Source organism: Thermobia domestica, chromosome 5 (assembly GCF_964235325.1).
Source record: "Thermobia domestica chromosome 5, izTheDome1.hap1.1, whole genome shotgun sequence".
In the NCBI taxonomy this organism is placed as follows: Eukaryota; Metazoa; Arthropoda; class Insecta; order Zygentoma; family Lepismatidae; genus Thermobia; species Thermobia domestica.
Genome location: NC_137458.1, coordinates 13,685,572 through 13,711,719, shown reverse-complemented (window position 1 = coordinate 13,711,719; position 26,148 = coordinate 13,685,572). Strand labels below are relative to the sequence as shown.

Sequence of the window (26,148 nt, the reverse complement as noted above, 5' to 3'; positions counted from 1 at the left end):
TAACGTTAAACGTTAGGTGGAAGCAATATAAAGCTTAGGAGGCCTTTTGAATCATTATTCACGACATATCCTGTGAAAATTTAATTTCTGAAATCAGTTTAAAAAAGAAAGACATTGGCACTTATTAATAGGCAGTTATAGAAAGCCAGTTATTATTAAGAAGTTATAGAAAGCCAGTTATTATTAGGCAGTTATAGAAAGCCAGTTATTATTAGGCAGTTATAGAAAGCCAGTTATTATTAGGAAGTTATAGAAAACCAGTTATTATTAGGCAATTACAGAAACCCAGTTATTATTAGGCAGTTATAGAAACCCAGTTATTATTAGGCAGTTATAAAAAGCCAGTTATTATTAGGCAGTTATAGAAAGCCAGTTATTATTAGATAGTTATAGAAAGCCAGTTATTATTAGGCAGTTACAGAAAGCCAGTTATTATTAGAGAGTTATAGAAAGCCAGTTAATATTAGGCAGTTATAGAAAGCCAGTTATTATTAGGCAGTTATAGAAAACCAGTTATTATTAGGAATTTTTCTAAAAATTTTGACGTTAGACGGGAACAAAATCAAATGTGTGGGATGTGGGAGGACACTATTTGTTAAAGAACGTGCGATGCATGAGAATGGCGTGTAATAGCAAATTAATTTATCTTAGCTTCGAAGGGTCCTCTGGGGGCCTATTCATCAAAACCATTAGCCTTGTAATATGTTTTTCACAAGTCTTAAAATATCGTGAAATAGAAATTCTAGAATGATAGAAGTAATTTCTAAATAATAGTACTGATACCTCTAATTAACTAACTCTATTGCTTATGAAACCCGGAGATTCAATGGTGGGTTCACAAAACCTCTCCATTTACTTTTGTCCTTAGTCAACTGGATCCAGTTCCTACTTTGTGAGACCCATCTTAATATTATCCTCCCATCTGCGCCTAGGCCTTCCTAGTGATCGTTTTCGGATTATAATCTATGGACTTCCAGTTAAAACTTTAAAAGCGTTCCCACTTTCTTCCATTCTGACTACATGATCTGTCCATCTGAGTCTCCTAGACTTCATGACTCTAACAATGTTTGGTAAACAGCATAAACTATGCAGTTCCTCGTTATGAAGTTTGCATTATCCATTCCCGTTCCTCTTGGGTCCGAATATTCGAATCAGGATTTTATTCTCAAATACCTTCACTCCGCGTTTTCCCCTCAAAGTAAGCGACCATGTTTCGCAACCATATAGCACAACAGGTATGATTATCGTTTTATATATTTTAAGCTCGAAATTCCTTGGCAGAATTCGCGACGACAAAAGATTTTGAACTGCATAATAACAGGAATTCGCTGCTTTTAGTCGATATTTAATTTCTTCGTGAATATGATTTTGATCTCTTCATTTTGATCCTAGATATTTGAAAGTATCCACTTTATCAAAAGTATTATTTAATATTTTAATGCATCCATAATTTGCCGTATTACGGTCCCGACGCACTTCCATGTATTTAGTTTTCTTTTCATTCATTTCTAAACCCATGTTCCTGCAAGCGTTTAATAAGACCTTTGCATTTCTCTCTATTGTTCTTCTATCATCCACTATTAAATGTACATTATCAGCATATGCCATAACCTGGTGAATATCATTCAGCTCTAGGCCCTGGTTGCTATCTTTGATTTTCCGTATAGCGTAGCCTACTTGAGAACAAAGTTGAATATTATAATGGTGACAACGCATTTATTTGTTTCAGGCAATTATCGAGTGGAAGCTTGTGATACCTCTAATTTGTCATGATTTTACGAAATATACAAATTTAAGATATTTGATTTTGGACTTTTACACTAGTAGGCCTATTACAAGATGCTGCAGTTGGTACCAGTAGAATCGTGTGATTCAGATTCTGGAAATTTCTAGAATTGCTTTTTTTTTCACTAATGTATTCTTCCTTATAACTTTCCTGTCCTACCTTCGGCAACCATAGATTTGTAAAACTTATTGCAGAAATACGTAATGTTATTTCAAAAGAGGAGCGTGTAAGTAACCAAAATATATGAGAATCTTACCTGTAACATGCATAATCATGCTCTAAAACGTAATCCGAAATGTATGCTTGTGACTACGTAATCTCCTAAGGAAGTCATGGTAAACTAAACTCGTATGTGGATGGAATCTCTTAAGCCTTGATCCCTAACAATAAAGCTGTCCGACACGTACAGCATCTAGTAACATGAGGAACACAGTGTGTTTATGCTATCCTTGCTTACACGTGTAACCACCGATGCTAACGCGCCTTCTCCCTACGGACGCGCTACCGCTTGGACCCACCTGATTCACCCAACCCGCACGCTGGTTAGATACAATTCTTGCTTTCTAATAGCTTCTTGGTACAGATTGGTTATTATTTTTTGCGCTGTCGTTTTTACGGCTGTCCGAACGCTGTATCTATACTGTAATGTATCACGTGCTTCTGTGTACAAAGAATGTCATATACTCCAGTTTGTAAACATCATCACATGCATTTACGTCAGAGTACTACACACCACATGGGATTAGTACAAGAAGCGGACGGTGGAACACCAGCACCTCATACAAGTCACATGATAACAGAACAACAGCAGTGCCATCGGCGTTCTGGGACGCTAATGTATTGGGCAGGCTCCAGTTTTTTGGTCTCCCTACTCTTGCTTGCCTGGAATACTAACAGAACCCTATCTCAAAGCTTCTAGAGCCTTTCTATTTGATCTGAGCCCCTTCTGGCGCTGCAGTCGATGTGAAAGGTCTGTAGATAAACCTTAGTCGATGTGTGCTTTCCCGTACCTCCCTCAAAAGAGGAGGGAGAAGTTGTTGCGGCCGAAATCTTTCAATTGTTAGATGCGGGAGCGTTGCCAAAATGAATTATTTAACGGACTTCGGTGTCATCTATCTTGTTAGTCATTCTAAGTAGCTCACTCGTCAGGACAAACCGATTGAATGACAAATTAGAAACACAGCTGAGGTCATTCAATTCTTTCCCGTAAGCAAAGGGAGAATTTCCTTCGTCAGAGGGTGGCGGGGGTAGGGCCGAAGTACAGTTCGCATAGTTTCCGAGGACATAGATGAGATAGACAGGCTCTAGTCTGCTTCGGGACTTTGGGCTATTCCTTTCCTCCTTGCTTAGCCTGCTTCGGGGCTATGTGAAATTTTATCCCCCTCAATGCTTGCTTCGGAGCTTTGGGGTTTCCTACGCCACTCTGTTTAGCCTGCTTTGGGGCTCTGTAGAGATCCTGTCCACAACCTTATGATTTTGGGCTACTTAATAAACAAATACTGTTTGATTTTGGGCTACCTTACAAATAGAGGAAAGTGTACTATAGTATTCCTGTAAATACTGTTGTTATTTGGAGGATTTTTATAAATAAACCGGTACTGGAAGTCGATTCTGGTCTCTGATTTTATTAACCTAGTACTACCTACCATAAGTTATACAATGCCCATAAAAGGGTAAAGTCCCATTAAAGTGAATCTGCACCCAGAAATGCAACTCCTCCCACAAGAGATAATTCATAAGATATTAGGACTATATTTTGCAAGCTGTATATTGAAATACAAGAAAAATACAAATTCAACAAAGTGGTTATATTAAAATAAATTTAAAATGAAGACTACTTAAATATACGAAAAGCAATAAGCAGTAATAATCAAAGAGTTTATTATAAATAAGAAATTATGGAAGTTGCTGTCAAGTGCAGGGCGGCCCTAAGCAATTTGCCGCCCCGTCCAATGTCATCAATTGCCGTCCCATTTCTCCAGAAAGGACGAATCTTAAAGCCATGATTTTGAGTATGCTACCCTATCATGAACAATGAAGGGTAGAGAAAGTGCACTCGCACTCAGAAAAAAGCCTAAACACTACAAATACAATTTCATTGTGTCTGTTTTCCTTTGTTTAAATAATACTCTATTATGTTAGTGAAAGACAAAGCAAGCATACCTGTAGAGGAAAGATTATATATATATATATATATATATATATATATATATATATATATATATATATATATATATATATATATATATATATATATAATTCAATATCGAGCTTCAATCCCAATATACCAGTTTGTAATTCCAGTGCAACTAGCTCTTTTATCTTTATATCTTGATTTTCTTTCTACAGCTGTTAAAAATTACAAAAATAACTTGTTTCCACCTTCAGTGATAAAGAACTTGTTTGTGAGAAAGGCAAGACTACTTTTCATATCAAAACTGTGATAACTAACTAAATGGAACAGGTGTTCGCTACTATTCGAGAATTGAGTTCTTGTATTTGACAATAATCAAGCAATTCATGCTGGGATTTGTTTGACCATTTGCTTTAGCAATGTCCATGTGACCTTAAACTAACGCGACCTAAACATGATTTATGAATATAGTATTCAAATAGAAAGTCAACTTAGTAAATTTAACTACCATCATTATGAAGTCTGTTTCCAACAAGAAATATTTATTTTAAATAATATAGTTATGACAAATTTTACCGCCCCTCGAAACTTGCCGCTCCGTGCAAATGCACGTGTTGTATATACATACGGTAGAGCCGGCCCTGGGCAAAAATAGGACTATAATATTAAGAAGGTTGATAAATTCTGATGTATAAGATAAGAAACCAGGCCCGTAGTCAGTCCCAAAATTTAGGGGGGCCCGGTAGAAGTTAGGGGGGCCGACCCAATTATATTATACTTCATGCCATATTATACTTCATTTGCAAGCCTATCGTGAAACTTTTAGGGGGCCAGCCAAAGATTAGGGGGGTCCAGGCCCCCCTAGTCTCCCATTGATACGGGCCTGTAAGAAACCCTATCGAGAATCGAACCTCGAGCGTGGCGCGGAGAAAATACAGGTATTAGCCCTTGGCCACGAACGGGATCGATTTTGAATTATGAGGTAGCGAACTCCGAACTGTAGAGCCACAAATAATGGTTATGAAAAATGAAATCAGTCTCTAGTTCTTGTAAGACGCCTGATTTGACATATTGTTTGTGCTATGAAGCTGCTATTATTATTATTATTATTATTATTATTATTATTATTATTATTATTATTATTATTATTATTATTATTATTATTATTATTATTATTATTATTAGGCTTCGGATTTTTAGGTCCCAAAAAATTCAAATTAGGATTTTAAAAATTGCATTTTAGGATTTTATAGGTTTTTAAAAACACCGTTTAGGATTTTTAGCGTTATATTACTGAAAACGGAATATTACCACACTTTAAACACTTTGTTAGCTATTTCATACTTAAATGGTAACCTTAATTTAGTAAGCTTTATGCTAACCTGTCTTCTGCGTAATAAAAATAATAAAACTCTTCTTACCTTGGACGTTTTTTTTGATAGCTGAAATATAGTTTAACATATGTATGGCCTGTCGTACTGTAGTAGTAGTAGTAGTAGTAGTAGTAGTAGTAGTAGTAGTAGTAGTAGTAGTAGTAGTAGTAGTAGTAGTAGTAGTAGTAGTAGTAGTAGTAGTGGTGCTAAAAATAAACTTGCTGCCCCGTTTATTCACAATCGCAACCGCAAATTACAAAGAAACATGCTGTGTGAAGGAAACCTTGTTATTGCATTGTTGAAAACTGGTTGACTACGTGTTTGAAAGTATTTTTCAAGTTAAAAATAACTATAAAGAATCATTTAGGACGTTATAGGTTCTAAAACCTAATTTAGGATTTTTTAGGTCCTAACCCCCCAATTAGGACATTTTAGGTCCTATAAAACTAATATAGTTCTACTTATAGCAACTTGAAATGTAAAGAAAACACGAATTTTTTGCATTCACTGTACAGGAATAAAATAGGTTCGAACCTAAGAATCCGAAGCCTAATTATTATTATTATTAGCTTATTGTCCCACGATTATTCACCCCCTCCTAGGCTAGGAAGGCTAGGGTGAAGTCCGAGAAACCCCCCACACGGTGTTTGTCCACCACAAAGTTCACTTTGCTGGAGCTGGGATCGAACTAGTAACCCCACGCGCCAAAGATGAGCACTCTACCAGTGAGCTACCTCCATCCCATTATTATTATTATTATTATTATTATTATTATTATTATTATTATTATTATTATTAACCGTAGATGTAGATAAAAGAAAACAATTTTTGTGACAAAAGAAGGACATGAGATGAGGTAGTTGATATATGTGTATGTGTGTGTGCACCAGATGACGCCACCGTTTAACGGCCATTCAAAGCAATGGAGGAGGTTTATATTCCTGTCAGAGGAAAGCATCTGGGTTGAAGGCGTCGGTCACAGGACGACTGGCGCCATAACTTTATGGGTGCAATGTGGCATTAAGATTAAGAATGGTCGCATCAGACTTTTGTTTTGTTAAAAAAAAAAAAAAAAACTAACGATTAAAAGCGACTATGGCAGACAACAAGGGTAAAAGCAATTATTCTGTGTTTCTCGTGAAGTGATGTTATAAATCAATAACTGAGTTTTGTTATGCATGTTCTGAACTAGAAAAGAACTTAGGCGAACTGAAAAAAAAATAGTCGAATGTGAGTTGTTTTTATTTAATACTCAAACAAGCTATAAGCGTTATTAAGTCATTTCATTTCAATGTTGATTTTCTATGGGTTTTCAGAAAATAGCTATGCACAGTGATTTTTCTGAAGGAAATGGAGAATGGGATTCTGTCTAAGTGTCTGAAGGATTTTGTGGTCAATCGTCGCTTACTTCCATAAAAGAAAAAGGCAATCGTCACTCTAGGATCACAATTTCCCATAGTCGAAGTTCTTCTGCTGACATTACGGCATGCCCTCACCCTCAAATGAGACCATCAAAGTTCTGACCTGCCATAACCTGGTACGAGCTTGGTCGAAATGTGTTTCTTGTGGTTGTAGAGATGCAAAAAGGCCAGGTTGTTTAGGATGCTTTTCTTTCTATATACGAGGAATAATCGGAAATTAAGGTTACAAAGCCTGCAGTGAAACATGTATATATTATTTCATACAACCAATACAGCCAACAGATAGTACATACATTAGGTTATTTTTCTACATAGTCTCCATATCGGTTGACCAAAGTAAATCACTTAATAAATACGAGGAGTGATCAGAAAGTAAGGTTACAGAGCCTGCAGTGAAACATGTATATATTATTTCATACAACCAATACAGCCAATAGTACATACATTAGGTTATTTTTCTACATAGTCTCCATATCGGTTGACCAAAGTAAATCACTTAATAAATACGAGGAGTGATCAGAAAGTAAGGTTACAAAGCCTGCAGTGAAACATGTATATATTATTTCATACAACCAATACAGCCAACAGATAGTACATACATTAGGTTATTTTTCGACATAATCTCCATATCGGTTGACCAAAGTAAATCACTTAATAAATACGAGGAGTGATCAGAAAGTAAGGTTACAAAGCCTGCAGTGAAACATGTATATATTATTTTAGCCCAGGAAATAAAGGACCGCGAGCTGAAATAATTTAGAAAAAGCTGAAAATTTCAGGATCTGTTTTTCATGTGATCTTAAATGAAATATCAAAAGTCCCCTAAAATCCCGTGTGCGCTTCATCCTCAAAATGGCGGTCAAAGATGGCGGCCGTCCGGAATGCGCATGTCTCCCGATTTTAGCTTGTAACTCTGAGACTATTTAAGTTATTCCAATTCTGTAAAAACACTTTTGTTCTAGAAGCTCTAATCTATGACTTTTTTTTAATACTTCTTTCTCGTAAAGTTTGACACAAAGCCACCATTTTCCATTTAAGTATAAAGTGATACACTTTGAAAGTCCTGCTCTTGGATTGGTTGTAGAAAATCTCCAAAACCGTTAGGAATTCGCAAACAATGCTCGGAATAGTTTCGATTGAATATTTAATTAGCTTTGTTTTAAAAAAAGAATCATCTAAATCGGAATACAATTAGTCGAGAAATTCGACGTTTTTGAAAAATATACGTGGACAGAGCTGCTTTCTTGTTACCCAGTTGTCCATACTGTGTTCCTTTAAATCTCCTTTTTTTTCTTTCTTTTTAGTAGCAGAAATTAAGTACATATATATATATATATTCAGTAGACTCACCCTTAACATCATTGGCGTAACAGCTGGTAGTCTATATATTATTATGTTCTAAACATACATCAATTTTAAGCTAATGTGGTTCATAGTGGTATGAAAGTAAGCAGCAAACCCCTGCCTTCTTATCTCAAAGAATGAAGCAAACAAGAAAAGAAAAGCAGATCATGTCTAAAAATAGAAGCATCAACAATGCATTCGTATCGCGTCTATCTAGAAAGAAGCAATTCCTTCATTGGAAAAAAGTTGCCCCCGAGGATCCACAATCATTAAAATTTTTTGTTGAAAATATAACTAGAAGTAAGAAAGGTGATTCAAATATGTTATCTCGGATGCATATCATGATCTGCCATTCAATTATTTCAATGTGTCGGCCTCGTGCGTTTATATCACCAATCCATCTAGCAATTGGAGTTTACTGTTTGCGATACTATGGATTTCGTCAATGTATAGATAGATATATTTGCATAGTTTTGGAATATCAGCCAGCTACGCATATTCTAGAATGTGTTCTATTATTCCAATCCAAACCGATCATTCTCAAAATTTGATTCAGTTTATTTTTGATAATGCAGCAAGAACATTAGATGGTCACGGTACTTTCCACAGTATGGGTGGGATTAAAATATGCACACCTAAAATAAATAGACAAGATTTACGTATAGAACGTGCTGCACTGCCTTCAGCAGTTATGTATCCGCTCTTGCTAGAAGGTATATTAAATTTTATAACAAACCAACAAACAATTAACTTTTAAATATTGAAATAAAGAGTCATCAAATGATAGGTAAAACCTTTGGTAGCGTAGTTCTAAAAAGAAAAGAGAAGGTTGTGTGTCTGCGACAAGCAATACAATTAATATTAGGAAGGAAGCTGTTACCATCAGCTCACTTTAGTTGTTCAGCCGAATTGCTGCGGTATTGCAATCATATGAATTGATACATTATTTTTAAAAATATGAACTGGCACCTTATCCTCCCTCTTTGTTTGATGAAATTTCAATTAGAAAAACTAGAAAATCTGTCCTTGTGAACATTGTAGGACCTATAGAACCCTGTATGAAAATTCTATCAGAATTGAGTTACGTTGTAGACGGTGGTTTCTTACTTCATGCGGTTGTTTGTCCGATATTAACATATGCAAATACTTCTGAAAAATATGTACGATATATACAGAAACACATTTCTCCGTGCAGAGCTGCTGTTTTGATGGCTATGCAACAGGCAATAACACCAAAAATGTTGAACGACAGAGAAGAGCAATGTCAAAGATGTCTCTACAATCTCATTTGATGAAAATACGAAAGTAACCACTGAGCAAGCACTGAACTCTGAAAATAAAAGACGTTTGATTGATTTCTTCAAAACCCACTTTAACTCTTCAAACATTACAGTGTACGAAGCTGAAGGAGATGCAGATGCTGTGATTGTCAGCACAGCTATTAATCTAAGTCAATAAAACATTTTTGTTGCTGTAGTAGTAGGAACTGACTCTGACTTATTGGCCATCTTAATTGCTCGAACAATTCCAGACACTACAGTGTACTTTGTGAGGCCGAAAACAAACAAAATTGAATAGAAATGCTTCCGCATTGGCAACATCCAAAGGAAACTAGAGTCACTGAAGGACATCTTTCACAGGGTGTCTTCATGCTATCACAGGGTGTAACACATCATCATCTTTTTTCAACAAAGGCTGCCATCAAAATTCTTCAGAAGTAGCAAGAACTATCTAAAGCGGTCACAGTCTTCCACCAACCCAATTTAGATCCCCAAACAGTCATTAAAATAGGAGAAAGATTGGTTACGCGGTTGTATGGAGAACATAATCAAATTTCTTTAGATGAACTTCGATATAAGCCTACAACAGGATAATGACTAGAAAACAATCCTCAAAATTCAATTTGGCAAATTTCCCTCTTACAAATGCTGCTGCCTCTCAACACAGTGTATGTGTTTACCTTCAAGTACACCAATGATTGGGGAATGATTTGAACCCAACAAAATGGGGGTGGCAATTAATAGAAGGTAAATTGTTTCCAGTGGCAATTAATAGAAGGTAAATTACTTCCAGTGCAATAAACTTAAAAGCTGCTTCTGACAATCTGCTGAACCTTTATCTTGCCCATGTAAGATCAGAACGCAGAAAGACTGTGACAGTAAATGTGAATATAGAAAGGCAGGGCTGGCTTGTTCCAAACTTCCTTTCAATTGTCGGGGAAATATTTGTTCAAACATGTTAATTCCTGACGAATCTGAAGACCATGAAATTTTCATGTATTAAAGAAGGTAGATGTAATACATATTTTTAAAACTTTTCACTCCCTTTTTGACTATCTACAATGAAGAATCTACTGTACAAGGAGTTCAAATGAGATGTAAAAACGGATACTTAATTTTCAACAATGGTGGCTCGTTGGTGTGTAATCAGTGAGGCACACTACATAACTGTAAGTTGGGTTGTGTATCTACAAGTAGACTTAATGCAAATTGACCATTTGGTATCCTTATGAATATACAACTAAACTTAGTTATTCCGTGTGTACCACCGGTTGCATAACGAGCCACTACTGTTTTCAATGTACTTAAAATTATATTACTCAACAAAATTTACAGAATAGGGCTTTTATTTTTCATAATAAAAGTGCTTTTTACAGAATTAAAACATAATAATCCCTTTTCTAGCTGTTAGTTTCTTTTTTTTTTAGGGGGGGGGGGCAGGGAAATGTCGGACAAGTGTCCTCTTAAGGCGCCAAATTGGTATGAAATTCACATAGGTTCTATGACAGTTTTGAAATTTCAGTTTGGAATCCAAGGCATGAATGCCATAAATCCAGCACAACTATGAGTTTCGAAACTTTAGGTGCTGGAATAATAGCGACTTTTATCCAACTACTTTTAATTAGAAATATCGAATTTCTCGACTAATTGTATTCCGATTTAGATGATTCTTTTTTTAAAACAAAGCTAATTAAATATTCAATCGAAACTATCCCGAGCATTGTTTGCGAATTCCTAACGGTTTTGGAGATTTTCTACAACCAATCCAAGAGCAGGACTTTCAAAGTGTATCACTTTATACTTAAATGGAAAATGGTGGCTTTGTGTCAAACTTTACGAGAAAGAAGTATTAAAAAAAGTCATAGATTAGAGCTTCTAGAACAAAAGTGTTTTTACAGAATTGGAATAACTTAAATAGTCTCAGAGTTACAAGCTAAAATCGGGAGACATGCGCATTCCGGACGGCCGCCATCTTTGGCCGCCATTTTGAGGATGAAGCGCACACGGGATTTTAGGGGACTTTTGATATTTCATTTAAGATCACATGAAAAACAAATCCTGAAATTTTCAGCTTTTTCTAAATTATTTCAGCTCGACACCCTTTTTGAGCCTTTATTTACTGGGCTATTCATACAACCAATACAGCCAACAGATAGTACATACATTAGGTTATTTTTCGACATAGTCTCCATATCGGTTGACCAAAGTAAATCACTTAATAAATACGAGGAGTGATCAGAAAGTAAGGTTACAAAGCCTGCAGTGAAACATGTATATATTATTTCATACAACCAATACAGCCAACAGATAGTACATACATTAGGTTATTTTTCGACATAATCTCCATATCGGTTGACCAAAGTAAATCACTTAATAAATACGAGGAGTGATCAGAAAGTAAGGTTACAAAGCCTGCAGTGAAACATGTATATATTATTTCATACAACCAATACAGCCAACAGATAGTACATACATTAGGTTATTTTTCGACATAGTCTCCATATCGGTTGACCAAAGTAAATCACTTAATAAATACGAGGAGTGATCAGAAAGTAAGGTTACAAAGCCTGCAGTGAAACATGTATATATTATTTCATACAACCAATACAGCCAACAGATAGTACATACATTAGGTTATTTTTCGACATAATCTCCATATCGGTTGACCAAAGTAAATCACTTAATAAATACGAGGAGTGATCAGAAAGTAAGGTTACAAAGCCTGCAGTGAAACATGTATATATTATTTCATACAACCAATACAGCCAACAGATAGTACATACATTAGGTTATTTTTCGACATAATCTCCATATCGGTTGACCAAAGTAAATCACTTAATAAATACGAGGAGTGATCAGAAAGTAAGGTTACAAAGCCTGCAGTGAAACATGTATATATTATTTCATACAACCAATACAGCCAACAGATAGTACATACATTAGGTTATTTTTCGACATAGTCTCCATATCGGTTGACCAAAGTAAATCACTTAATAAATACGAGGAGTGATCAGAAAGTAAGGTTACAAAGCCTGCAGTGAAACATGTATATATTATTTCATACAACCAATACAGCCAACAGATAGTACATACATTAGGTTATTTTTCGACATAATCTCCATATCGGTTGACCAAAGTAAATCACTTAATAAATACGAGGAGTGATCAGAAAGTAAGGTTACAAAGCCTGCAGTGAAACATGTATATATTATTTCATACAACCAATACAGCCAACAGATAGTACATACATTAGGTTATTTTTCGACATAATCTCCATATCGGTTGACCAAAGTAAATCACTTAATAAATACGAGGAGTGATCAGAAAGTAAGGTTACAAAGCCTGCAGTGAAACATGTATATATTATTTCATACAACCAATACAGCCAACAGATAGTACATACATTAGGTTATTTTTCGACATAGTCTCCATATCGGTTGACCAAAGTAAATCACTTAATAAATACGAGGAGTGATCAGAAAGTAAGGTTACAAAGCCTGCAGTGAAACATGTATATATTATTTCATACAACCAATACAGCCAACAGATAGTACATACATTAGGTTATTTTTCGACATAATCTCCATATCGGTTGACGCATTTGTGAGATGAGTTTGAAGATTTCCTCCTGGTTAGGGTTGCCAACTGGCTGGTTTTTCACCGTCCTGGCCGGATATATTGCTGTTATTATGATTAAAGCCAGTGACCGGTCAAAGATCTTAAAATCCCGTTTATGACCGGTTTTCCAAATATGTATCTAGTTCGAAGTATAGATTTAAAAGTAACTTTCATTCTGTAAATCCAAAACTGTCACCTTTCACCATCTATCAACGATTAATATATTTTGTTCATCTGTTTAGAAAATTTTCAAGATATGACAGGAAGTGTATTACGGAAAATATGAAAATGACTTGTAAGGAATTTTATACATTTATTGAGAGTGAAACATGACTTCTTAAAGGAATTTCCTGTCATTGACGTATAATTTTAAAGACTAAATTTCATTTTCCAAGTCCAAAATTGTCACATAAAGATTAATATACTTTTGTTCATCTGTTTCGATGACTTAAAAGAAGTAGCAGTTGCTGATAAATACAATAAAATGATCAATGCCAATTTCAGTTTCTCATTTATGGCACAATGTATTTATTAAGATTATTAGTGAATGCTCAAAGGATTATGCAAAATACAGGTGCTAATGCACTTTTGTTCACGATAGTACATTTCCTTCCCATAGATGGGTCCGAACTCCGAACCACGGGCGTCATTTCAGACTTCGCATGAAGGGGGGTAAGTGCACCACCAACATAAGACTTTCACGTTTTGTACTAGTATATTAGTAGACAATCGATTAAAGTATACGTATTCCTCAAACTCTTCGAAGGGGGAAGCAATTGCTCCCTCCTGCCTCCCCTGGTCCTAACAGATATACTTCACACTTAGACATATATCATAGGAAATTTTGGGGAGAGGTCTTTTTTTTTATTTTCCAGAGTTGGCAACCCTACTCTTAGTAAAAATCCTGTCCTGGAGTATTCAGTCACGTTGTAATGAAATGTTTCACCTCTTCGTCTAAAGGGAAGGAACGGCCTTCTATTTGCTCCTTCAACTGCGGGAGGTGACGTAACGTGATCCACCTGTTGTCCTGAATCAGTCCTCTACGTCAGCTGTGTTCAAATCTGTTGATACCGTACTGGGTCGGCCAGTTCCTCCACGTGTGCTGTGTTCAAATCTGTTGATACCATACTGGCTCCTCGTCGGTAACGTTTTCTCTACCAACCGCATACTTTCCACACCATTCTGCGACATTACATTGCGTCTTTCGGGAGAGACATTACAGTATCTCCTTAAACCTCTACCAGCTGCCGGTGAATTTCAGAAGTGGTTACATGTTTCGCCCACAGAAATCAAATAACTAAGCGGACTTCTTCGCGAGACCAGTTTTTCAAACGGGTCGTCACTTGTGTTTATCTGAAACTAACGCCGTAGGTGGCGGATGACTGGACTCTGTATAGTTGTCAACTTCATGTATTAAAATTACCACACACTCCTGATTCCTATATAACAGACAAACTCCAGAAATGTCGGTCTTGTAACCTTAGTTTTTGATCTTTCCTCATATTACGGTGGTCCTTATTTATTCGACTTCTGGGGTGTTTTTGACTTTGATTCCATAAAATGGTTCGATATCAGAACAAATTAGATGAATTGAATAATATTAAATTTAGGTCGCTTGGCGACACCATTTAACATTATTTAATTCAATTATTTTTTTCACATGGTTTACTTTGGTCTGATATGGAACCATTTTAGGGGCGTAAAACTAAAAAATCTCGGAAATCGAAATATACCGGGTGCGTCATTTATAATGTCAAACCTTGATGACGGAGAAACCAAAAGAGAGAGAGAGAAGCGAAACTTTGCACAAAACAACTATACAAAGGGGCACATTGGTAGACGTATTATTTGACATCACTGGATGAACAGTGTTGCCAACCCAATATAAAGTTATGATTTTTTAAATGGAAAGACCTAAATTGTATTTCATAATTGAATTCAACACTAAAAAGGAAGACAAAAGATATGCCACCCGCAGGTCAGTGTTGCAAACTTCTCGAGAAATAACGTTAAATATGTGTCACATTTAAACGCATTTTGCACACACAGGGAGTGAGGAACACACTAGTTTTGCACAATAATTTAAATATTGGCCAGAACGGTTTAAATTGACACTAAGTTTAGATGGTTCCGTTAAACAGTGTTGACATAACAGAAAAGACAAAAGTCGAGTTTGGATATGGTGCAATAACTCGAAAAAGGCCATAAGTACATTACGGTTTAAAATTTATAGGACAATTTGGTATGCCATAAGAAGCATTCTCACGTTTATTTGAAGTCGATAAGTCAAGTACTTACCGAGATATTCGGAATTGTGTAAAAGCTGACAGCGTTACCAACTTCTACAGCGCAAAAATGTCAGCTTTTACAAAATTCCGAATGTCTCGGTAAATACTTGACTTATCGACTTCAAGTAAACGTGAGAATGCTTCTTATGACATACCAAATTGTCCTATAAATTTTAAACCGTAATGTACTTATGGCCTTTTTCGAGTTATTGCACCATATCCAAACTCGACTTTTGTCTTTTCTGTTATGTCAACACTGTTTAACGGAACCATCTAAACTTGGTGTCAATTTAAACCGTTCTGACCAATATTTAAATTATTGTACAAAACTAGTGTGTACCTCACTCCCTGTGTGTGCAAAATGCGTTTAAATGTGACACATATTTAACGTTATTTCTCGAGAAGTTTGCAACACTGACCTGCGGATCGCATATCTTTTGTCTTCCTTTTTAGTGTTGAATTCAATTATGAAATACAATTTAGGTCTTTCCATTTTAAAAAATCATAACTTTATATTGGGTTAGCAACACTGTTCATCCAGTGATGTCAAATAATACGTCTACCAATGTGCCCCTTTGTATAGTTGTTTTGTGCAAAGTTTCGCTTCTCTCTCTCTTTTGGTTTCTCCGTCATCAAGGTTTGACATTATAAATGACGCACCCGGTATATAATTTAAGTTATGCAACCCAACACATCACAGGTGTCGTTTTGATTGTCTGACCACATTATCAGTGCTAAGGTTATATATACATATTGCCAAAAAAAAAGAAAAAAGAAAACTGAATTTCTACTTTTAAAGCCCCACGGTTATACCCTTAAGGCTAAAGGGGACGCATGATTAATGAAAGTTAATCGTTGGGAAATTAAATGTTTGTACTCGTGTAGAAGGTATAGCCTTGTAAATGGGGCTGTTCATTTGGAAGCACCCTGTAATTGAATTCACTGTTAAAATGTTGTGCTGTAATTTCCTTGAAGGTATCCTTAACTCCAAGTTTTTCTAATATTTCATACTTACTAATAATTGAGATAATGCTGTTAATTATTGTGTAATCAACATATCTCTGTTGTATTTTCCAGGCAATGCCAATCGACCTTTCTCCCAGTGGGTGGAAGTTTGGAAGGATATGGAAAGCAATACCTGTTTGGCTCGTCCTTATGATGTCCTGCTTTTCGTCCATTGTGGAATGCCGATCTCGACGAGGGTCCTCAATGACAACGGACGTCAAACCCACACAACCGTCACCATCCATTATGGAAATCATCAACACAGAACATGTGGAACGGATTTTGGCCCAAAGACAGAGAAACTTCACGAGAGACCGAAGACGACATTTGATGAAGAATGATTTGGACGACAATGCATTCAACGGCAACGATGACCTTCTGGAATATCCCGAAGACAGAGGAGAGTCAAGAAGAAATGGACAAAAAGGGGGTTCGAACCACGATACCCAAGCCGATTATTATAAGAGTGATTACTTCATCAACAACATGCGTACTGCTGATTATAACGTTACTACAAGGTTGTTATCTACCCATGATGCATTGGATCCGTCCCTGACAAAATTACTTGCAGGGAATCCCAGCAAAGTTCTGAGATCAAGCAAAAACGCCCTCCTTATTACGAAGAAAGAGTATCTGAAGAAAGATTGGTGCAAAACAGAAACTCTCATTCAAAAAATACGAGAAGAAGGGTGCCAAACACGTACCATAGTAAACAGATTCTGTTACGGCCAATGCAATTCGTTTTACATTCCAAAGAATTCCCGACGTAAACTGGAAACAAGCGCTTTTAAATCTTGTGCATTTTGTAAACCTAAAAAAGTCAGTTGGATTACTGTGACTTTAATGTGTCCTGGTGCCAAACCGGAAATGCGTAAAAAACGTGTACAAAGAATTAAACAGTGTAAGTGTATCACAGAAATTTTGAACTGAATGCTGCGTTGATATTTGTTGTATTGCGGACAGAGAAACATACGGACTGTTATGAATATAAGAGGTGAGACTGATACAAGTAATAGTAAAAATGTTTGTACATGTAAATTTAGTTAATGACATTGGTTAAATGTTAGTTGAATAATATAAAGAGAGTACAGTCGCCTTCAAAAAAAAAGTAATGTTCTTCATTCAATTTGTTTAGTTGTGACTGTGGGCTGCATAGCATTGCAGGATAAATGTAAAATCCATTAATATCGAGAAACCTAGATGGAATTTATATTTGTAATATACATTGTACACTGTTGCTAGCTAATAATTCGAAAAAGGATTTTTAAATTGTTGTAGACGAGTTAGTAAATGAGAATATACAATATTACATGCGTTTGGAAATCAGGAATAACTTAAAATGTAAAATGTCGTTCTCTTTCTAAGATGTTGGAAAATAGCTTTCTTTATCTTCGTGAAACAGTTTCGTTTTTGAATGAAATGTCATACTCCTTTCTGGTCAAGTGGCTAACGTTTTCTGTGTATGTGGTCCAGGTTAGATTGTCAGTGTTATTATTGCCTTTGATACAAACCTGAGTAAACGACTGGATTACTCTTTAACAGTAGGTCCCAAATCAAATAGCTTTGCTGTTGAAAAGGATCGCTATCAACTTATCAGAAGAATGACAAAGCTTTTTGTAGTTGACTTACGGCAAACTGTTATGTCTACCGAGTGCTACTTAGTAGAATATGTTTCCTGCAAGAGTACTGTTAGCAAGATGATTTTATGAGTACAATAATTAATTCTACTATGTTAAAATAGACGTGCCAAGTAATTTTGTCGCTTTTGGTGTCAACAAAAATGCATGATTCCAAACGTGAGTGCTAGGTCAAGAAGTCAAGAAATCATACATATAGACTATATAATTCATATTTGTTAAGTGCAGGTACATTTTCTCATCTGATTAACTTTAATCTTTTATTCTTTCGTAAATTTAACAAAAATTATATTTCTTTCTTTCACTATAATATATACAGGGTGTTACAAAAATGTGTCACTTTATTTTGGGAACAGATTCTTAACATCAAAATAAGAAAAAATGTTCAAATGAACCTGTGCTCAAAAGTGGATAGTTTCGGAGTTATAGGGTGTCGAAAACGTGAAACAAGTAAACTTCAAAAGTTCATAGCTCCACTGCTATGAGACCTATCGTAGTCGAGTCAAGACAGCACTGAGGAACTAGTATGTGAACTATCCAAATATCCATGTTTAAGAATGCTCTAGTTCATGCACATCAATTTTTAGAGAGGTGGATGGAGAGTGATCAAGTATCCCAAACAGCCTCTCTTCAAATGTGCAAGTACCGGAGGTTCTGAAAGAGGGATATTTGGATAGCTCATGTACTATACATTATTCGGCGTAAGCTCTAAACTGCGATAAACAAAGCCACGTGAAACTAAATCTCGCTGATTTGCTGTTGTCCTACCGACGCTTGCACTCCTCCGCAAAATAGTTCATGTGATTGCATTATTACTTTTAATATGAAGCTTCATATAAAACTGCTATATTATTATAAATGATAAAAATATAATACGGATTATCTAATAATACTACAATCGAGTGTGGCTAATGAAACAATATAAATAAATACTAAGCATGCGCAGTAATTATGGCGCCAATTCAACTGCGGACGGGTGTTCTGTTTTTAAAATCTGAAAGATGACTGGCATGAATCCCGGTTCCGCGAGTGTTGTAGTGAAACACCAACAAGGCAAACCTTTACTCATTAAGTAACAATTGTTTACCAGCGAAATTCAAATACTTTTTTTTTTTTTTTAATCTCTCGAGTTTCTTTTCTTTCTTTTCTGCTGCTGCTGTAAGTATCTGGACAACACGAGACAGTATTGTCAAAATGCACGTGTATAATTTGCTCCCCCCGTGGGAGTGGGAGTGATACATCACTAGCCAATCGTATTTGTGACAAGCGGAAGGATACAAATATTTTGTTTATCGCAGTTTAGAGCTTACGCTGAACAATGTATAGTTTCTTAATGATATCTTGACCCGACTACGATCGGTCCTATAGTAGTGGACCTTTAAAATACATTTTCTTTTTTTTACGTTTTCGGTAACTGTATCTACGAAACTATGCACTTCCGACCACAGGTCCTTATGAACTTTTTTCTTATTTTGATGTGATGAATCTATTCCCAAAATATTGTGTCATTTTCTTGTAACACCCTGTATAAGCAAGTGTGAAATATAACCATTATAATTTCTGTACGTTATACATTGCCTTAGAACCCGCCACATACAATACAAATTATGCTGAAAGTATTTTTTCGGCATTGAAAGATTGATTCCCCAATCCAAGTTTAACGTCTTGTTTCAGCATCGAATCTGCATAAGTTGAGACTTGTAGCTTCAAGTAGACGAATCTCTCTCTACTCATTCCGAGGCAGATACTACAACAATCAAACTAGATCACTTACGCTCCATTTACAGCAAGTAATTTCTTCAACTGTTGAATAAAATTATGGTTATAGTGCTGCCAAAATGTCTTGATCCGCGGCAAAAATGCGAACTAAACTCATACTCTCGACACACCCACTAGTTGAGCCAATAAGGGTTCAGCTGTTGCTAAGCGAGAGATCCTTGCAGCAGTGGGAGTGGAATTCCTTCAGCCGATAGCAGCGCTTGGAACGGAAGACTAGGTGTCAAGTCAATGTGGCATATCTTTAACTTGATGAAGCATCTAAAATCAGAAAAATACACATATTAAAAAAAATGCTTTAGCATTTCTCTACTAGCGCCTATTACCTACTTCCAGAAAATGAACTATCCACGCAAGAAAATGAATTGCAACCTGTACACCAACAAATATTAGAATTTGCGTGTAAATATGATCTTAAAATAAAAAGAATTCACTATGTTGTAAATATAATTACTAGTCAATAGATCTAACAAGGGATAATTTAAAATGGTTAAATGAAAATTGTATGTTTTCGGTAGACTTTATATACGAAGAAGCTCAATACACATTCCATTTCTTTTTCCGCTATCATTGATGAAATTTCTGGCTGGATTGTGTTCAACATGTCCTGTTCAGCTTCATGTTTTAGAACTTTACACTGATAACACATAAAATTGGTAGCACTTATTGGTATAATCCTTTTTCCAGGACTTGTCGTTAGTATTAATATCATAGTCTTAAAACCACACTTTCTTACAGTATAACCTGACATCTTACCATACTATATTGTTCACGATCTACAGTAGATCTCGTATTTGATTTTTTATTAGTATTGTAGCCAGTTTGACTCATACGAAAATACTTTCTCGCTACATAGATAAGAGAGATTTTCTCAAATATACAGGGTGGCCCAAAAGTAAGTATACAGTCCCATACTCATCGGCTCATGACATTTTATACTATTTACTTTTTGTTATCCACACAGATATTGACTTAGTTTCTTTCTTATCTGTTCTTAGTTTATTTTCATTTATACCTTAAGCTCGGAACAAACCAAAGCAAATACATTTATTATCTTCATAAATTAAAATGCTATACTTGGTCTATACAGGTATCTATTTTTGGGCCACTCTGTATTTTTTTTCAATCGTGGTAAACTTATTTTGACAACGCAGTCCTTAGGAATTGAACCACTAATTGAGTATGTCTGGGGGAAAATCGTAGCATATAACTCCATAGTATTCATGGACACTGTGAAACATCTCTAATAAAGGTCTAATATGTATCGTTTTATGAGATACGATATCGAAGAAGATTACTTTGTACTTTGTAATTAAGTTTAGATTCATTCTTGAAAGAATGAACCCATCTAGATTATTCTTTATTTATGGTAAAGCCAAACAATTTTGAATAATGAAGGTATAATTATATAATTGCTAGATATAAATAGATAAACTGTTGTATATTGCGACACTGCCGCCAAAGTGAAACAAAATAATTTGATGCACAGAGATTACGTATGGAAATATTACATCATCTTGGTCTCTTAAAATTAACTCCGTGTGTAAACGCTATTTTTTTTTTTCAATCAGGCAGGCCCCAATATGCCTTCTCACCATGAGCTCCATTTTTCTCATGTAACAGTTTTCACTCGTACATCCAACACCTAGTTGTATATAAGCTCTAAAAGCGATTGGCCACTCCTTAAAACATAGTTGGTCTTAATGGATAGAATACCATGTAATAATTACGTAATACTGTGTCAATATAATATTATGAAAAAAGTTAAAGATATCGCAAGACAGAAACTATTGCATTTCACATGAATTGTATTAAATGAATGAACTACTTACGCAACTAAAACTCTTCGGTTTTAGATGTATTATCTTATGCAAGAATTGGCTACTTTCAAAGTTCTGTTAAGATCACTTGCATCCAGAGGTAAAATTTTGTTTTTCTGAAGTATTTTCAATAGCATACCTTCAGATTAAATGGTTACCCACTTTCAATTTAAAATTTGTTACGGTATTGCACTTTATATCATCTTAATTTCATAATACAGCAAGCCTAAAACCTGTATTATGTAAGTTAATCTCTTCCTTTAAAAAAAAATTAGTTGATGTTTCTTATAAAATGAGGAATTCATGCTAAAATTGTGATTATTAGGCTTCAACTGACAGTTGTAGGAGTGTTCTGATTCTCTTAAATACAAGTTACGTGTAAACATGATGAAAATATTCGAAGGATTTATTACCCAGTGAATGTACACATTTGGAAATTATTTTGCACATTTAACCCCTTGCGTTCCAGGTGTCATTTTCATATGTACATGCTGTAACACCAAATTTTCACTTACTGTTAAAAGCCTATCTACAGCGTTATGTAGGACACAATTGTTGTGCACGCGCGAGAAGAGCACTCAGTCTACTCAATATTTTCATTGTGGAAAACCAATGGACTTAAAAAGGGAATTTTTGAAGTTCTAAGCAGATTTTATGCTGCTTTAGGTTGCCAACACTGAGCAGAGTTCAAAGATGAAGTTTTTTTTTTTTTTCGATTTCGACATACGATCTCGAAGTTTCAATTGTTTAACGTCAAAACAAACACACGTGTGTCCTACTTAAAAGCTTCCTTTGACCTGCCATGTACTAAGACGAAACATTTTGCTTCTTTTCTGTCAGTAAGGTGCTGTCACCTAAGGAGAAATAGTAGAACTAACTTGTGCCTAGCATCTACTAAAAAATTTCATCATCTCCATTAATACGGTCCTTAATAGAGGATACGTTTCCATGACATCCACATGGATGTCACCGGAACGCAAGGGGTTAATGCTAATTTATGATGAAAATTCAAAGAAAAATAACAGGCGCTTATGTACTGTTACAGTATTAATTCTTAAGATAAGTATTTTTAATTTATTGTAAAATATGTCTACTTTTTCATGATATAAGCTTAAGTGTAGGAAATAGTTCACAGTATAGTATAGTACAATAATATTCACAGCTTGTACAATAATAATTACACCTACAATTTCTGTATATTTATTATGTGTGAAGTGTAATTCTGAGCTATGTATTTGTTGCTTTACACTAGGAGTCAGTCAGGTGAATTCCGCTCGAACCCCATCTAAAGTACTGAAATTGACTGGTTATCAATTTTTTGTAAGCGAAGGAGATTTTGACTCAATCTATTACTAGTACTGTGACGAATGTCGTTATGCAATACAGAACAAAGTCCGAATTTGCTGATTAAAGCCGGGATAGTCCTTTGCTGTAGCGCATCAGTGGATATGTTGCAGTGTTTTCCCCGAATAATGCATCGCTCGTCATATAGGACTGATCTGTAACCAGTATATTTTTCTATTTTTGATCCACTGAAGAAAATTCCTAAGTAAATAAAGGTTGGGTAGATGAAGAAGCTATTCATATAGAAACAGCTCGAGAAACGACCGTTTTTTTTTTCTATAACACTACTTTTCAGTAGATATAGTTTGTACTGTGGGACATATGACTGGATCTTTACTAGACATCGGATTTTTATGCACTTAAAATTCATAAAATATGCATGCAACTATGCTGTTAAAGGTATTAAAACAGGGTGTCTACTAAAATTCCAAAATGAAATTTCGTGACTTTTTCGTGACCTTTTCTTTACCAAATCATAAAATTTCCTAATATTTTCAAGAGCGAATTAGGTCGAATTTTCCTCCATGCGATAGAAACGTACTTTGCTTGCGATTTGGTAGCGTCTAAAGCCGACGATAGACATTTTTGGTAGTGAAATTGGACTTTTTATAGAACAAAATTTTTCAATCTGTACTTACATTTGTACAGTTAAAAAAAATCGTGACCCAAAAGCTAAATTTCGTGACTTTTTCGTAACTTTCATGACCGTTTTCTGATTTCGTGACATTCGTGACTTTAGTGACCGATAGACACCCTGTAAAATATACACTTAATATACCCTAACAATGCAATAAAAGAGCATTTTCAAACATGGAGCAAAGTTGTGATAAAGTTTTGTAGGTGAAATGTTACATCAAAATTGTACTTTAAATAGGGGTCTTCTCTTTAGAATTTGTTTTTTATGACAGTTACAGTTTTTAAAAACACATAAATTATGGGATTAAAATAAACACAGTGATATGAGAACACGATCTCAAATTTTTTCTTTACATTTGTATTTTAGAGCGCATTTACTTTACACAAAGTAATACGAGCCTCTTTTCTATATGTTTCTGCTGTACAATATATATATATATATATATATATATATATATATATATATATATATATATATTTAAGGATTTACTCCTTACCGTAATTGCCTTACAGTACATCATAACAGTGGTGCCCACCCTCCCTTATGTCCATGACGCACCCCCTCCAATTGTCTATCCGTAGGTGTTCCTCCATGAAAAAATCTTCTTTTCGATTAATTTTACCCCCCATCAAACATATTTATATAGATTTTTAACCGCCCCAAATATTTCAATGACGCAGTTTGCGTCATAGCCCCCCCTTGTGGGCACCCCTGCATCATAAGGTGCTTCTCTTCAGTTTTTGGTTTCAAGTTGTGATATTTGTAGCCAGAACATAACCTGTTAACATCAATACTGGAGAATGTTTATAGAGAGGAACAAGTTTAGTACCTATATTTTCTGGCAACTTGAAATTAACCCTTGAAGGTATTTTCCCATGGCTTTAATTGGTTTGTAGTTAGAATTTCTGGTAATAACATACATCAATTTCTTTTACACAGAGCGCCGGAATTTACCGGAACTGACTGAGACCTAAGCATTCACTGAGTAGCATTCCTTTTGTCTTTTGTTTCTGAATTGTGATGTCGACAGGATATTACAATGTTTTTATCATTATCAGATTTCTCTTAGCGTATTGGCAATTGTAAGCGTCTTTGTTCTGCTGATCGGTTGCTAACATTACTGGTCCTCCATAAACTAGACATTCTTCCATCTCTCCATGCAAAAAGCCGTTCAGTTACATATAAATGCATTGAAAATACAAACTAAAACTGGATTTACTACGCCCATAAGCATACATCTGAATAATAATAATAATAATAATAATAATAATAATAATAATAATAATAATAATAATAATAATAATAATAATAATAATAATAATAATAATAATAATAATAATAATAACTTATGGAATATATTAAATATGCTCTTAAACACTAATATATGCTCTAACTTTTGAAATATGCATTTATATGCACTATGAAACTTCAAAATGGAGCTGTATTACTGTCGTTAGAAACCCCTACCAAGTTTAACAGAGATGCATATAAGCAAATGAAATATGCATTTGCATAAAATCCGATATGTAATCATTACGGTTACCCTTAAACCACGTACCTTAAATTCTATTTTGTTTCTTTTCTCAGCTGGGACTTCACAACTGACTCCAACATTAGTCTGTTCGGTATTATTCAATGTTCATATTGGATCATTTATATAGATAGTTGAACAAAAATATACTGTGATCTGTTCAAAAATAAATAATGTTTTCATACTTGCAGGACTTTACTAAAGTAATTTAGTTTTAAAAAAAAACTTTAGCATGTGTTTTAAAAGATATCCAAACAATGTTGAGTGACTTGTCAGAACACAAATTCTGGTAATAGTTCATAATTAAAGAACAAATAAATCTAGATAACTTATTACTGAAATCTGATTGGTACTTTTAGAATTAATTGTTTAGATATATTTTGTATTTGATCTGATTATGTTGAGAATTAGGTATATTTCTATTTTTTTATTATTTGGGCTTTATAAACCTATAAATATTTCTATCTAGACGGACAGTGTTCTATTTGAAGTATCATTTTTTTTTTTTTTTTTTTTTTTGCAACTGAAATATTCACCGTAGTGTATTGTATTATACATGTACATGTAAATTGTATAAATTATGTATTGTACAATGCGAGCTCTGCTCTTGTTTATTTAAATGCTTTTTTACTTGCAAGTTAACGACGGAGGAGGAAATCAAACCAAGTTTGCTATTAACACGTTAGCTGCTATGTGGGTCCGATCGGACTTACTGGAGTGATCTAAGAAAATGTTTTTGTAGGTCCAATCGGACCCACGATTTCTAATTCGTCGACTTGACATTAGAGTACTTGTATTGTAAAATCCTGTCTCTACTGCTAATGAACTGTAGTGCTTTTATTACACATGTAGGTTTTGGTCTTTGATATTGATTATTAACGCCGCTAGGGGCGCTAAATACCAAGTAACAAGCATTTGTTGCTTTTGTAGACCTGATCGGACCTATGTTTTGCTTTTTCAGTGACATGTTAAAAAGTTTAACAATGGATTCATGATTTATTCTAATTTATTTTCACAAGATGTCAGTGTCCCTGTCATTTGCTGAATTTTCAGAAAAGTCTAGATCACTACACTGCTATTACTAATGAGATCGAGTTCTGCACATATTTCTTCGTTTTTCATTGCACAAAGATATTACTTATTAGCGCTAAAAG

The 26,148-nt window shown here is 35.0% G+C and overlaps 1 protein-coding gene across 1 annotated transcript in view; it reads left to right on the top strand.

Moving 5' to 3' along the window:
- Positions 1–25,522, top strand: part of LOC145685724 (uncharacterized) — a 59,460-nt gene extending 33,938 nt beyond the window's left edge. The window contains exon 2 of the mRNA XM_081758217.1: positions 16,322–25,522. Within this exon, the coding sequence (XP_081614343.1) occupies positions 16,325–17,179 (855 nt within the window). The 5' untranslated portion in view covers positions 16,322–16,324 and the 3' untranslated portion in view covers positions 17,180–25,522. The remainder of the gene's footprint in view (positions 1–16,321) is intronic.
- Positions 25,523–26,148: the final 626 nt, after the last annotated feature.